This window comes from Tupaia chinensis, unplaced genomic scaffold (genome assembly GCF_000334495.1).
Source record: "Tupaia chinensis unplaced genomic scaffold, TupChi_1.0 Scaffold138490_1, whole genome shotgun sequence".
Classification (NCBI taxonomy): Eukaryota; Metazoa; Chordata; class Mammalia; order Scandentia; family Tupaiidae; genus Tupaia; species Tupaia belangeri.
In genome coordinates, this window is record NW_006198386.1 from 447,842 (window position 1) to 463,054 (window position 15,213).

The 15,213-nt window shown below is 47.3% G+C and overlaps 1 protein-coding gene across 1 annotated transcript in view; it reads left to right on the forward strand.

Annotated features, from left to right (window-relative positions):
• The window catches only part of IGF1R (insulin like growth factor 1 receptor), a 239,231-nt gene that overhangs the window by 169,808 nt on the left and 54,210 nt on the right, over nucleotides 1–15,213 (forward strand). Inside the window, exons 3-4 of the mRNA XM_014592757.1 lie at nucleotides 11,848–12,160; nucleotides 14,337–14,485. Of these exons, the coding sequence (XP_014448243.1) occupies nucleotides 11,848–12,160; nucleotides 14,337–14,485 (462 nt within the window). The remainder of the gene's footprint in view (nucleotides 1–11,847; nucleotides 12,161–14,336; nucleotides 14,486–15,213) is intronic.

Genomic DNA, 15,213 nt, shown 5'->3' on the forward strand with positions numbered 1-15,213 from the left:
TTGGCCATGTGGGAGTCCAGTGCCTTAACCACCACGCCACCTGCCAGCCCTGTCCAGCATTGCCTGTTGATGCCTGAGACTCAATTCTCCAATGGGCATTGTCTATAGCCAATGAGTTCTTTTGTTTTGTTTTTTAAGAATTAGTTTATTTAACTTTATTTATTTATTTATTTTTATTTGACCAGAGAGGGATAGAATGAATGAGTGAGAGAGAGAGATTGAAAGAGAGAGGGAGAGAAGGAAAGTGAGAAAGCAAGCCGCCAGGTCCAGGACTTGAACCATAGTCGGTCATGTGGGAGTCCGGTGCCCTTAACCACCATGCCACCTGCCGGCCCCAGCCAATGAGTTCTCGCTTCTGTTCCTCAGTGAAGCACATAGACCTGTAGCTTACCTTCCATGCTAGGCAATAAGACTCTCCTGGAAACTCAGATTCCTCTGAGAGCCCAGATTATAGGGTTTTCAGAGAGGAAGACCAGAACCTCACTTCTTCTCTGTGACTGTCCCGCTGAGCTACATGAATTGATGAAGAGTATGAACTCTCCTTATCTAATCTCACAGGTATAACTCTCCTGGGCGAAACTTGTTCTAGTAGGACATGGTATCTTCCTTGATCTTATTAATCTGGTTTCCTGGTAGCTCCATCATGTATATATTACCGTCACCTCTCCCACTGGGAATTGGATCCTGGCGTGAGTTTTAAACCACTGGGTCCAGGACTCGAACCGTGGTCAACTATGTGGGAGTCCAGCAACATAACCATTATACCATCTGCTGGTCCTGCAACTTGCTTTCTTTCTCCTCCCACCTCTGTCACTAGTAAGCGCATGTACCCGATAGCAAATTAAAATACTACTACTAAATAAATAATTATTTTTTAAGAGAGATTTTTGCTGTCGGGCACATGTACTCACCAGAGAAACAGAAAGACAGAAAGTGAGAACCCCCCTCCCCCAAGGGGGTCACCATGCCACAATCCCTTCTCCAGTTTCCTCTCAGGATTTTGGGCATGCACACACACGCACCCGGTGTGAGTTTTCGGCAGCAGGGTCCAGGACTCAAACCGCGGTTGACTATGTGGGAGTCCAGCGACGTAACCGTTACGCCCTCCGCTGGTCCTAATAAATAAATCATTCTAAAGTCAAGTCTGAACAGGTGCCGTACAGGTGCAAGCAGGTTTTTTTCTCTTGAATGTTCTCCATCTGTGATTGGTCCAGTCTCGTCCTAAGTAGTCCATAGATAGGAGAGCTGGCCCTGGTTCCACGTGCCCCATAGAATGCGCTGTGGTCGCTCCTTCCAAGAGAGGAGTGGCTTCTTCAGGACCACACTTACCTGCGACCCTGCTGATAAGCCTGACAAGTTCCCGCCTTGTAGGGTTTGCTGGGAAAATGTCCTTGAGGGTTCTATTTGCCGTAAGTCAGTAAATAAGGAAAGCTCAGCGGAGTACACGGTATCTCCTTCATATCGCCTGGGTGCTGGACCTGCTGTCAGGGTGTCATGTTTCCTGGGCTTTGTCCTTCAGGGTACACCTGGTGTGGGATGGGGAGCAGGGGGTGTTCCTAGGACTTAGGCTTTTTCTTTCTTTATAATGGATGCATGCTCACAGAGAAAAGTAGCATGAGAAGAAAACCCACCGGCCTTTTGTTTTAAATAGCAGAGACAGGCTGGAATAACATGGAAGGTCATGGCTGAAGAGGCTATGGTTAGGGGGATGTGAGTTCGAACCCCAGGTGGGCAGCCTTTTTCTTTTCTTTTCTTTTCTTTTCTTTTCTTTTCTCTTCTTTTCTTTTTTCTTCTTTTCTTTTCCCTTTCCTTTCCTTTCCTTTCTTTTTTTTTTGTAAGTTTTGTTGTTGTTGTTGTTGTTGTTGTTTTATTTTTGTTTTTGTTTTGTCATAGAGTACATGCGCTCATCAGAGAGATAGAGACAGTGAGAAGGAAAATGGAAAATCACTTCCCTCCCAGGGGAGATGACCACACCACACAGTCCCTTCTCCTCCATGATCTTCTCAGGATTTGGGGCACGTGTGCACACACATCTGGTGTGATTTTCAAACCACTGCGTTCCAGAATCAAACCGCAGTTGCCATGTGGAAATCCCACACCTTAACCTCCTTGCCACCTTCCGGCCCCACAGGTGTGCAGTTTAACAGCTCCGTGGCCTTGGACAGGTTATTGACTCTCGCAGTGCTTCTATTTGGACATCTGTAGCTGAGAATGATGATACTGACCCCATGTGGTTGTCAGAGGAATTCAATTAAATAATGCATATAAGAAGCTTAACCAGGACCTGGCCTGGTGGTAAGGTGCTGGACACTCCCACATCACCGACCATGGTTTGAGTCCCAGACCTGGCGACTTGCTTTCTCACTTTCCCTCTCTTTTTCTTGCTCTTTCTCTCTCTGGTCAAATTAAAATAACTTTTAGTTAAGTCATTCTTTAAAAAAAAAAAAAAAAAAAAAAAAAAATTTTAAAAAAAAAAAAAAAAAAAAAAAAAGAAAGAAAGAAGAAGAAGAAAGAAAGAAGCAGTTTGATTCTGGAACACAGAAAGAAGCTTAATGTATTGTCAGTCATATGGAAAATAGTGAGGAGCCAGCAGGTGGTATAGTGGTTAAGGGTACTGGACTCCCACCTGACCAACCATGGTTCTAGTCCTGGACATGGTGGCTTGCCTTCTCCATTTCTCTCTCTTTCTCTCTCTTTCTCTCTCTCTCTCTCCCCCCCTCTCTGGTCAAATTAAAATAAATAAATATATGAAGTTAAATAAAATAATTGGTAAATAAATGATAGAAACCAATTAAAAAATACTCAGTGAATGTTCATTTGTTATTCATTCATTTTAATTTGACCAGAAAGAGCAAGCCACTAGGCCCGGGACTTGAACCATGGTTAGTTATATGGGAGTGTCCAGCACCTTCACCACCACACCACCTGCTGGTCCCCAGTTCTGCTTCTCTTGATAACCTTTATTATTATTATTGTTTTACCTTTAATTTTTTTAGGTTTCCTATAAAACACATGGGCTCACTAGAGACAAAGAGAGAGAGGGGGGGGAACGTGTGAACTCACTTCCCAGGGAGGATGGTTACACACAGACCCTTCTCCTCAATTCTCCCCTCTGAATTTTGTGCTCACAAGCACACACGCCTGGTGTACTTTTTAAGCCAACAGATCTGGGACTCGAACCATCAAGTTGGCCATGGAGGCCAACTCAACCACCATGTCTCCTGGCTGGCCATCTTAATAACCATTAGTAGACACTGTTTGCTTTCAGTTCAAACATAGAAACACAGGTATCTTAGATCCTAACCTTAAAATACATCTTTGGGGTCTGGCTACATTGTGGGGGGGAGGGTATTTTTAGCAGAACAGGAAGTGGTCTTTGTCGGCCATTGAGAAGAGAAATATTGTTACCAGTGTGAACTTTTCCCTCTCTTGTGAACATTTAAAACACAGGGGTTGCCACTAGAACTATATTTCGCTAGGCATAACTTATTCTCCATAATGGCTCGTCTACCAAATCCGGACGGAACCTTGTTTGCAAATTGTTGTAAACTTCCCCCTGGGATTTCTAGGCAGTGGTTCAGTGGGGTTTTATTTTAGCCATTTTTCAGGATTGCTAACACCTGACAGATTTTTCTTGCCTTCCTTTCAAGAAAGTTGTTTTTTTTTTTTTTACTCTGTGTGTACATATACACGATTGCTATACATGTGTATATGTATATGAGTATGTACATTTCACTTAATTTTTTTAAATTATTACTTAATTTGCTATAGGGCACATGAGCACCATTATACGAGAGAGAAAGAAAGAGAGAAAGCAAGCTGCCAGGTCCGGGACTTGAATCGTGGTCAGCCATGTGGGAGTCCAGTGCCTTAACCACCAGGCCACCTGCTGATCCCATAGCATTTAGTTTTACTACATGGGGATGTTAGCATTTTGCATGCAATAGTTCCCCTTTCTCTATAGTTTTGCTTGTCACAATTTCATTTACCCATAGTCCATTGAGAGACAGACGACATTGGCATAATTTTAATCATGGCGTGCTGATATTATTGTTTGGTTTTATTATCATTTATTATTAATCTCTTACTGTGCCTAAGTGATAAATTGAACTTTATCACAGGTATGTATGCACAGGGGAAAAAAGAAAACATCCTATAGTACGTACAGGATTTGGTGTTACCCATGGTTTCACGTGTCCCCTGGAGTCTTGGAACATGACTTCCATGTTGCTGGAAGCCTGCTTTTTTATCCTAGTAGACTTTTTTTTTCATAGAGAGATTTTTTTTGCTATAGGGCACAAGTGCTCACCAGAAAGAGAGGAACAGAGAGACAGAAAGTGAGAAATCCCCCCCCCCCAGGGGGGGATGGCCATGCCACAATCCCTTTTCCTCCATTCTCCTCTTGGGATCTTGGGCACGCACGCACACGTGCTCGGTGTGAGTTTTAAGGCGCCAGGTCCGGGACTCAAACCACAGTCAACTACATGAGAGTCCAGCGATATAACCATTGCACCATCCGCTGGTCCTCATCGTAGCAGACTTTATAGAACTTCAAGCTGACAAGCCAAGATGACATAGAGTAGCTATGCCTGAGCTTGAGAAGCCTGGATTCTCCATCACCAGATCCCTTTGAGTTCCCTCTGACAGGTCTCTGCCCGGGCTAGTGGGTTGGTAGGAGTGCATGTAAGAGGGTAGAAGCAAGCGCAGGTGGGAGATTATTTTTCCAGGTGAGAATGCCATGATGCACCCACAGGGTTGAGTGGGCACAGAGCCCACACTGGCCAGGCTGTCCTATGCCAGCCAAGCAACCCCTGTGCCCCTCTATGGGTACATCAACCTACTGTGGCTCTTGCAGATGACACCCTTTCTGTCCTGACCAAGTGGCTAGGAGCTCATGGTTTCTAGAGCTGCTTCTGCCTTCCTGGAAAAGCAGTAGAGCTTGCAGATATCCAAAGGAGCTCCCCAAGAGTGGGGTACTTCATATTCTCTCTCTATCTCTCGGGTTAATTTTGAGGTCTGGAAAGGAAACAAGAGAGATTAAGCTTGGTTGAGTTTTCCGCCTTTTGGCCCTTGGTACCATGTTCCTAAGGCTTAGAAGAATTCCATAAATATGTTCTTATCACTGCTTAGACTTGTGCTTTGTTCGTTGTTGGGGAGAGGGGCAGAGAGAAGTGGAGATACAGAACTAAGGATTTATGGATGCAGATTCTGAAATCCTCTGAGTACCTTTCTTTTTTTTCCTTCCTTCCTTCCTTCCTTCCTTCCTTCCTTCCTTCCTTCCTTCCTCCCTCCCTCCCTCCCTCCCTCCCTCCCTCCCTGATGAGCTGTGCATGTGCTTGCCAGAGAGAGGAGAAGGAGCAGAAAGCATCCCCACGTGGGGTATGGTCATGCTGGAATCCGTTTTCCTCCACGTTTCCCTCCTTTTGGGAATTTGGGCATGCACACACACACGTGCCCTGTGTGTTTCTGAGGTTGCCACGTTCTGGGCTGGAACTGCATGGTCAGCCATGTGGGATCCAGCTCCTGTAACCACCAGGCCACAGGGCCAGCCTAAGGATGTTTCTTTTAAAGGAATGGAAGTAAGACTCCAGTGGGCGCTTGGCTGTTCTGTTGCTAATAACAGAAAATACCGAGATACATTATTTAAGAGAACAGAGGTTTATTTGACTCACGATTGGAGAGTCAAGGTCCAGTGGGCGCATCTGGAGGGGGTCTTCTGGCTGTGGTACACATGGTAGGGGCAGGAGCACATGCATCTGTGTCTCTGTGTATCTCTGTCTGGTCTCATGCTCTCTCCATATAAACTCACCAGAAGTCAACCCAGAGGGTCCCACCATAATGACCTTGATGTTGATCTCCTCCCAGCGGCCCCTCCTTTCAGTATCACAGTCAGATTAAGTTCTCATCCTCTTGGGTCAGCAGGTGGTGTGATGGTTATGACACTGGATGCCACATGGCTGACGTGGTTTGGCTTGAAAATCATGCTGGGCATGTGTGTGTGCATGCCCAAAACCCTGAGAGGAGAATGGAGGAGAAGGGATTGCGGCGTGGCCATCTCCCCTGGGGGGTGATTTCTCACTTTCCCTCCATCTCTCTAGCAAGTGCATGCACCCTATGGCAAAAATCTTTTTTAAAAAAGCTTTGCCCTCTTAATCCCATGACTGCCAAATCTCAACACGCCGTATTTTGGGGGAATATTCAAATCTTGTGGTGTACCCTGGGATTCTATCCTGTGTCCGCAGGGCATCCTCAGGCCTCTTCCCATCCTGCACACGCAGTCTCCTCCTCTTCTGCATCCACACCCTGAATGTCAGGCCTCCCCACTCGAGTATGGATGCAAAAAGAAGCACATCTGCTATTGAGCGAGTCTTTCCACATCTCAAAAGAAAACAAAACAAAGCCCAGCTCCACGCACTCTTCCAAGTGCTCTGAGATGGATCTCGACTCTGTCCCACCCGTCTCCGTGTGAACTGCTGCCCCCCAGATCTGAGCCACCTTCGCTGCTCCAGAAGTTGGCTGCCTTCTCGAACATGTGTCTCTTCATGTGATGCCTGCTTAAGATCAACCTTCTCCCATTAGGAAGGCTCCAGACTCCTACTGGTGGGCTAAATGGCCACTCCAGGCTCTCTGCACTTTGGGGTTCACCGTCTACCCATCTTCCCCATCCTTCCATCCCCAACACCTCCATTCTTCAGCCCAGCTGAGGTTTTCTTTGCCACCTCTGGCTCTCTTAGCCCTTCCCATGGGCTCTGCTGACCCCACATGCACCTGCCAGCTTCCTCCTGGAAGCCCCCACCCCTAGCTGGCTGTGCTAGGTGGTCTTTCATTTGCCCCTCTCACCATTCACTTGTCCTCTGAGTGGGAGCCCCAGTTTTGGACTGAGTCCTAAGAGCTTGGCTGGTAAGATCAGAAGGACCTTTTGCATTCCCTCACCTGAGCTAAGTCTCTCCCACCCCCATTCCAGGCCTTGGGTGGACTTCTGGCCAAGCAGGGAGGACCCTGAACATTCATTGAGCTGGCTCAAACCTTCTTCCTTCCCCTCCTCTCTCTTCTCTTCTTCCTGTGTCGTCCAGTGGGGTCAAGTCCTCTCCTTTGCAAGGACAAAGACAGTCTTAAAATTCCCCTGGACCCAGTTGCTCTTTGATGTGCTTTGGAGGTTGAAGTGCGCTTGTCCAGAGTGAGTAGCCGCTGGTCTGTCTGTGTGATGGGCCCTGCCCATTAGGAAGGCTCTCCCTCTTCATGTAGGAAATGGTGACTGATATGTCACTTAGGGGCAGCCCAGAAAGAGCTAAAATGCCCTTACACTGCTCTGGATTTTTACATACAGTGCATACACACATTTTGCAACATCTAGGAAATACTTGCATCCTTTACAAATTATTTGATATAACAGTGTGTGCATTTTTTTTTTTAATGTATGGCTTTGTGGCCCCTTGTGATGAGATCGAGTCTTCTGTCTTTTATTCCCACAGAGTACTTTATTGTCATATCCTTTTCTTTCTTTCTTTCCTTCTTTCTTTCTTTCTTTCTTTCTTTCTTTCTTTCTTTCTTTTAAGCTTTTGCCATAGGGCGCATGCACTCGCTGGAAAGAAACAGAGAGAGAGAAAGAGGGAGGGAAAGTGAGAAAATACTGCTCCAGGAGGTGGCCACACTGCAATCCCTTCTCCTCCTCCATTCTCCTCTCAGGATTTTGGGCACACACGCACCCGGTGTGAGTTTTAAGCCACCAGGTCCAGGACCCGAAATGTGGTCAACTACGTGGGATTCTGGTGACATAACCATTATGCTGTGTGCTGGGATAATGAGGTTTTAAATGCAGTGCCTCAGGCCAGTTCCAGGGCATGGTGTTAAGGCCACTGAAACCCACATGGTTGATCCATGGTCTGAGTCCCAGACTTGGCAACTTGAGAAACACAGGGTGCATGTGTATGTGTGCCCAGAATTCCAAGAGGAGGGAGAAATGGAAGAGAAGGGATTGCAATGTGACTGTTACCCGTGGAGGGGTGGGGAGTGATTTCTCCTTTTCCCCTGACTCTCTCTCTGTCTTTCTCTAATTAGCTCATATACCCTCTAGCAAAGAAAAATAAACAAGTACTGCCTCATGTCAAGGTGATCATGACCCAGGTCTAGTCCTTTCAGTGGTCGACGTGGGACGTTTGCTTTTCCAGCAGTTTATGTGGGCTTTTGTTTTTACTGTTGGTCATCATAGGCATTCCAAGGAATAGAGGGCTCTCATGGGCAAAATCAATTTGCTTTTTCCTCTGTAAATTTGATAGTTTATAGCCGCTTCCCTTTTTCTCTTATTTTTTAAAAGTTGAAATGCCTTTAATCACTCTCAGTGCTCTCCTCATTCGTGGACGCCAGGGACAAGGTTCCCTTCCTTTTCCCCTGTAGCGTCGTAATTGGAAATTTGGTTACCGTCTTAAATTTTAAATTTTGGCATTCATGTGGAGCGGCCATCCATCTGCTGGCGAGACACACTGCCCGGGGCTTTTCAAGAAATCCCTTAATAGTCCTGAACACGAATAATATTTATATACATTGAGATGAGACAGAATTTACAGCAGCTTCTGGGGCTGGCTCCAGGACTGTCTAATCCTAGACTTCCTTGTGGGCTCCTGCCTGCAGCCCAGAATGCTCTCGGATTATGCAACAGGGCAAGCTCCTCTCCCTGCCGTGACCGTAAGGTATGAAGTTTGTCCTCAAGCAGACAGGTCACCTCTTCTTTTGACTTTGCTGCCATCATGCCCCATTTTTATCCTCCCCTTCTCATGGTATTAGGTGGTGTCTGGGCACAGAGCACATCATTTAACATAAAGGATCCCCTGTATTTGTGATCCCTTTAGGAGGATTTGTACTGTTGGGGCTGGCAACTGGTATGGTGGTTAAGGCGCTGGACTCCCACATAGGCAACCACGGTTCAACCCCTGGACCTCGCGGCTTGCTTTCTCACTTTCCCTTCCTCTCTCTCTTTCTCCAATCAAATTTAAAAATGATTGTAAGAAGAATAATAAATAATTCTTTAAACTAAAAGAATTTTAAAGAATTGTTCTGTAGAACGTTTTGCTGAAGTTCCTTCTGAAATAGCTCCCACCCAGAAACAAACCACCCAGACTTCGCCAGCCTGTGTGTGGTTGTGGCAAGAACTGACTGACCAGCAGGTGCCTTGAACTGGCCCCTCTGGAGGGTCTCAGTGGACCACTGCCCAGAGAGGCTGGTTCCAGTGGAATTGGAGGTGGGGGGTGGCTGGAAATGCCAAAGATGTCAACAGGCACTTTGTCTGGTATTTATTTTTTTCTTTCTCATCCTGGAAAAAAATGCAGAATTTACATTTCAGTATATTCGCAAGATGTACATGGGGGCATTTTTTTCGTTCTGCCCAATGCTTTGAGTATTCACTGCTGTATTAATAGCTGTTTGTAATATTGCTGCACTTATAGCCATTAAGTTCTCATTTTATTTTATCATTTTTTAAAGGTTTTTGCCCTAAGGCACATGTGATCACCAGACACAAGGAGAGGGAAAGTGAGAAAACACAGATGGCGTGGCGGTTAAGGTGCTGGACTCCCACATGGCTGACTACGGTTCAAGTCCCAGATCTGGTGGCTTGCTTTCTCACTTTCCCTCTCTCTCTGTCTCTCTCTGGTCAAATTGGAAAATAAGAATAATAGTAATAATAAATAACGTTACATAAAAATATAATTCTTTATTAAAAAAAAAAAAGGGTGAAAAATCATCCCGTTGGAGGGATGGCCACACCGCAATTCATTTTCCTATTGGGATTTTGGTCATACACACACTGTGTGATTTTCATGCCACAGGGTCCAAGACTTGAACCACATACCCAGCCATGTGGAGTCCAGTGTCTTATCCTCCATGCCACCTTCTGGCCCTTATCTTTCTTCTTATCCTCCTCATTTTTCCATTCCTTATATGCGGCTCCAGCCTCATGGCCTCTGTGAAACCTTCCCTGGCACCTAGGGGCTCCACTCTCGCCTGTACTTACTGGTGTGTGGTCCATTCGTTGAAACGGGCTGCCATGGATCCATATGGGAGCCGAGGTGCTGTGCTCAGCAGGCTGGGACCACATGGAGGCCCAGGTTCAGTTCCCCAGCTCACATAAAGCTCTGGCAGGGATCAGGTGCCTGTAATACCAGTGGTCCAAGAGGCTGATGCAGGAGGATGGCAGGGTTGAGGCGGGCCTGGGCAATACCGAGAGGCTGTGTCTGTCTGTCTGTCTTAATTAATTAATTAATTGTATTTATTTAAATAGGTTTTTGCCTAGAACACATATGCTCACCAGAGAGAGAGAGACAGTGAGAGTGAAAGTGAGAAATCTCCTAGGAGAGATGGTCACACCTCAGTCCCTCCTCTTCCATCCTCCTTCTGGGATCTTTTGACATGCACGCACATGCACCTGGCATGAGTTTCAAGCCACCAGGTCCAGGACTCAAACCACTATTGAACGTGTGGGGATCCAGCGATGTAACCGCCATGCCATCGGCTAGTGCCTAATATTATTTTTTAAGTTTGCTCTAGGGCATGTGTGCTCACCAGAGAGAGGGAGAGAGGGAAAGTGAGAAGGCAAGCTGCCAGGTCCAGGACTTGAACTGCATTGGACTATGTTGAGAGTCCAACGCCTTACCCACCATGCCACCTGCTAGCCTCGGAGACCCTGACTTTAATAGAGCCAGATGTGGTGGCTGGGGCAGGAGGATTGTGACAGGCAGGACCCTGTCTTAAGAAAAAAAAAAAAACAGAAGCCAGCAGGTGGCATGGTGGTTAAGGTGCTGGACTCTGATGTGGCCAACCGTGGTTTGAGTCCCGGACCCTGCCTTTTGAAAAGCAAGCCAATCATGTGTGTGCGTGCCCAAATCCCAAGAGGAAGAATGGAAGAGAAGGGATTGCAGCATGGCCATCCCTCCAGGTGGGGAGGGGGGGATGACTTCTCACTTTCCCCTCCCTCTATCTCTCTCTCCCCAGTGAATCCAAACGCCCTAAGGTAAAAAGTTTTAAAAAATAGAAAATAGTAAACAGAAAGTAGTATCATTACTCGGTATTGTATATCAGAGTCAAAAATATACATATTTAAATCATTTTGTATTGTTTTCCAAGTCCAGGAAAAAGTAGGACATTTTAATGCAAACCAGACTTCATATTTTGTTGATTTATACTTTTATTTTCAAGTGAGGCCGACAGCCCGTGGAGTTGTGATCATGACAGCATTGTTATGGAAATAAATGCCAGCTCATCTCTTTGGGACATAAATTGTGGATCTGTGGTTATTAGGACTCTGGTTTCACTTAACGTTAGCACGGAGGGTTTCAAAGAGATGGTGTCTCATGTCCCATGTCACTGTGTCCTGACATGCCTCCCTCAGTCCCATTCCTGGAGGGGATAGCTCTCAGGCTTGGTGACACGTGTGTTCTCACAGGTTAGGATGGGGAAAGAAGTCAGCACCATCGCAAGGCCAGCAGGTGGCGTGGTGGTTAAGGTGCTGGATTCCCACATGGGAAATCCCAGTTCAAGTCCTGGAACTGGTGGCTTGAAACTCACGCCGGGGACGTGTGCGTGCGTGCCCAAGATCCTGAGAGGAGAATGGAGGAGAAGGGATTGCGGTGTAGCCATCTCCCCTGTGGAGTGATTTCTCGCTTTCTGTCCCTGTCTCTCTGTCTCTGTGTCTCTGGTGAGTGCTCTATATGCGTTCTACAAGTCTAACATGGGCTGAATGGACCGTCATTTCGTTTGGGGGACCTCGTGGAGTGTTTTGTTAACTACTGCTAGATGATGAGAGACCCCAGGGGCGCACCGCCCCGTCTCACGGCCCTCTCCCCTCTGTCTCCACAGTGTGCCCGAGCGCCTGCGGGAAGCGGGCGTGCTCGGAGAACAGTGAGTGCTGTCACCCCGAGTGCCTGGGCAGCTGCAGCGCGCCCGACAACGACACAGCCTGCGTGGCCTGCCGGCACTACTTCTACGCCGGCGTCTGCGTGCCCACCTGCCCACCCAACACCTACAGGTTCGAGGGCTGGCGCTGCGTGGACCGCGACTTCTGCGCCAACATCACCAGCGCCGAGAGCAGCGACTCTGAAGGCTTCGTGATCCACGACGGCGAGTGCATGCAGGAGTGCCCCTCGGGGTTCATTCGCAACGGCAGCCAGAGGTCAGTGGCCGACACCCCGCTCCCCCGGAGCAGAGAGGGCCTCGCTGTCGCTTGTGGGACCTGGGTAGACCGGCAGGGGTTCAACCCGGATGAGTCTGAGCGGGCTAGTGTAACTCAAAACATGTTTTCTCAAGAGCTGTTTGTGTTGGAGCCGGCAGGTGGCGTGATGGTTAAGGATGCTGGACTCCCATACAGCTGGCTGCGGTTCAAGTCCTGAACCTGGCCGCTTGCTTTCTCACTCCTCCCTCCACCCCTCCCTCTCTGAGCAAATTAAAAATAAATAAATAAAGTTAAACAAAACAATTCTTTTTAAAAAATATTTATTTAATTTTATTTATTCATTCATTTATTTTAATTTGACCAGAGGGAGACAGACAGACAGAGAGAGAGAGAGTGAGAAAGCAAGCCACCAGGTCTGGGACTTGAACCATGGTGGACTATGTGGGAGTGTTCAGCGGGTGAGCCAGCATGCCCCCTGCTGGTCCCATAAATAAAATAATTCTTTAAAAAAAAAAAAGGGGGGGTGGGGACCAGCAGGTGGCATGGTGGTTAAGGTGCTAGACATTCCCATACTATGTTTTGAGTCCTGAACCTGGTGACTTGCTTTCTCACTCCCCCCACCCCGCCTGTCCCTTTCTGAGCAAATTAAAAATAAATAAATTTAGTTAAATAAAATAATTCTTAAAAAATGAAGAAAGCTGCAAAAAAGAGATAGAGACAGTGAGAAAGAAAACAAGAAGTCACCCCTGGGTTGGGCAGGGATAGTCACACCACAATCTCTTCTCCGTTCTCCTAGGATCCCACACCTGGGATGATTTTCAAGCCACAGGGTCCAGGACTCACACTGCAGTCAGTTGTGTGGGGATCTAGCAATGTAACTGCTACGCCATCTGCTGGCCCCTAACTTAAAATCGTTGATGCGATTCTAGAAACAATTGACTTGATTTGGGGTTTTTTGTTTTCTTCCTATAGGTTTTGGCCATAGGGTACATGCACTCACAAGAGGGAAAGTGAGGAGTCTTCCCCGGGTGGGAGATGGCCACGCCACAATCCCTACTCCTCCATCTTCCTCTGGAGATTTTGGGCACGCATGCACACATACTTGGCGTGATTTTAAAGCCACCTGGTTCAAGATTTGAACCACGTGTGACTAGCTACCTCAACCTCCACACCACCTGCTGGCCCCACAATGGACTTGTTTTAGTTTTACTTTGCAATTTGTCAGAATGCCTGTGTGCTTTGCACAGAGAGACAGAGACAGTGGAGAGAGAAAGAAAGTAACAAACACCCTCCATGGGGGAATAGCCATGGTGCACTCCCTTCTCCGTCCCTCCCTTCTGTGGGGAAGCTGAGAAGAAGTGTACACTCACAGGGATGTTTCTCAAGCCACTGGGTCTGGGACTTGAACCGTATATTCGGCTAAGTGGGATCCAGCTGTTCCAACCCCCAAGCCATGGGCTGGCCCAGTTTATTTTATTTTATATTTTTAAAGAATTATTTTGTTGGGAATCAGCAGTTGGCGTAAAGGCCATGTCACTGGACTCCCATGTAGACTGTGGTTCAAGTCCCGGACCCGGTGGCTTAAACTCACACTGGGTGTGTGTGTGCGTGCCCGAGATCCCGAGAGGACAATGGAGGAGAAGGGATTGCAGCGTGGCCATCCCCCCTGGGGGTGATTTCTTGCTTTCTGTCTCTCTGTCTCTCTCTGTCTTTCTGGTGAGCACACATGCCCTATAGCAAAAAACCTCTCCAAAAAAGAAAAAGAAACATGTTTTCCTTGTATACGCACTTTAAAAAAAAACTTTTATTTAACTTTACTTATTTTATTTAACTTGATCGGAGAGGGACAGAGAGGGAGAGAGAAAGCGAGAAAGCAAGAAAGCAAGCCACCACATCCGGGACTCAAACTACAGTCAACCATGTGGGAATCCAGCGCCCTTAAGCACCATGCCACTTGCTGGCCCCTGTGAGGGCACTTTCTCCTTCAGGTTGCAGTTTCCGTGGCTTATCCTGGTGGGCTTGTGAAATGAGATACCACGTGGCCACCGGGACGCTTCCAAACAGTTACCTTGCATGATGCGTGCTGTCAACCCTCACCAGTGTGTTCTCATGACGTTTTAATGCAACGAGACAGACTCAATCCTCCTGTGTTTGGTTGTTTCTTTGTGTTCAGCAGCATGTACTGCATCCCCTGTGAAGGCCCGTGCCCCAAGGTCTGTGAAGAAGAGAAGAAAACAAAGACCATCGATTCGGTTACTTCTGCTCAAATGCTTCAAGGATGCACCGTCTTCAAGGGCAATTTGCTCATTAATATCCGCAGAGGCAGTAAGTATTTTTTTTTTCCTGCTGGGTCTCTTGGTGCGCTTTTGCCGATGCTTTTTCACAGCCCTGGCCTTGAGTCTCAGCGCAAAGATGGGCTTAGAGAAATGGAAGCCTCATGCGTTGACATCTCTTGTTGATGTTCCCCTCCCAGATCAAAAGCAGATTGAAAGGCGGTCTATTTCTGAGCCCTGTAGGTACAGCGATTACTCCTCCAAAGAGGGTCATTCCTCATGTTGCTGTTAGCCACACCTTGTTCAGGAGAGGTCAGTCCCTGTGTGCACAGGGCCCAGAAGACACTGATGGGTCAGAGGGATGACTCAGTGGTCGTTGGCCGTAGCCAGATCCCACATCTTTAAATCCAGAGGGTTTGGGTTACTTGGCTACGTGGAGAAGACTAAGCAAAGGAAAGGTTTGATAATACCAAGCTAATCTTTTATGGTGCCCACAAGAGAGGTAGAGTTCTAGATTGATTTCTGAGAGTCGAAAGGAGACAAGTTGGCGTAATGGCTGTGTCGCTGGACTCCCATGTAGCTGACTGTGGTTCGAGTCCCGGACCTGGTGGCTTAAACTCACACCGGGCGCGTGTGTGTGAGTGCCCAAGATCCCAAGAAGAGAATGGAGGAGGAGGGATTGCGGCGTGACCATCCCCCCTAAAGAGATGATTTTTCACTTTCTGTCTCTATGTCTCTCTCTGTCTGGTGAGTGCACACACCCTATAGTGAAAAACCTCT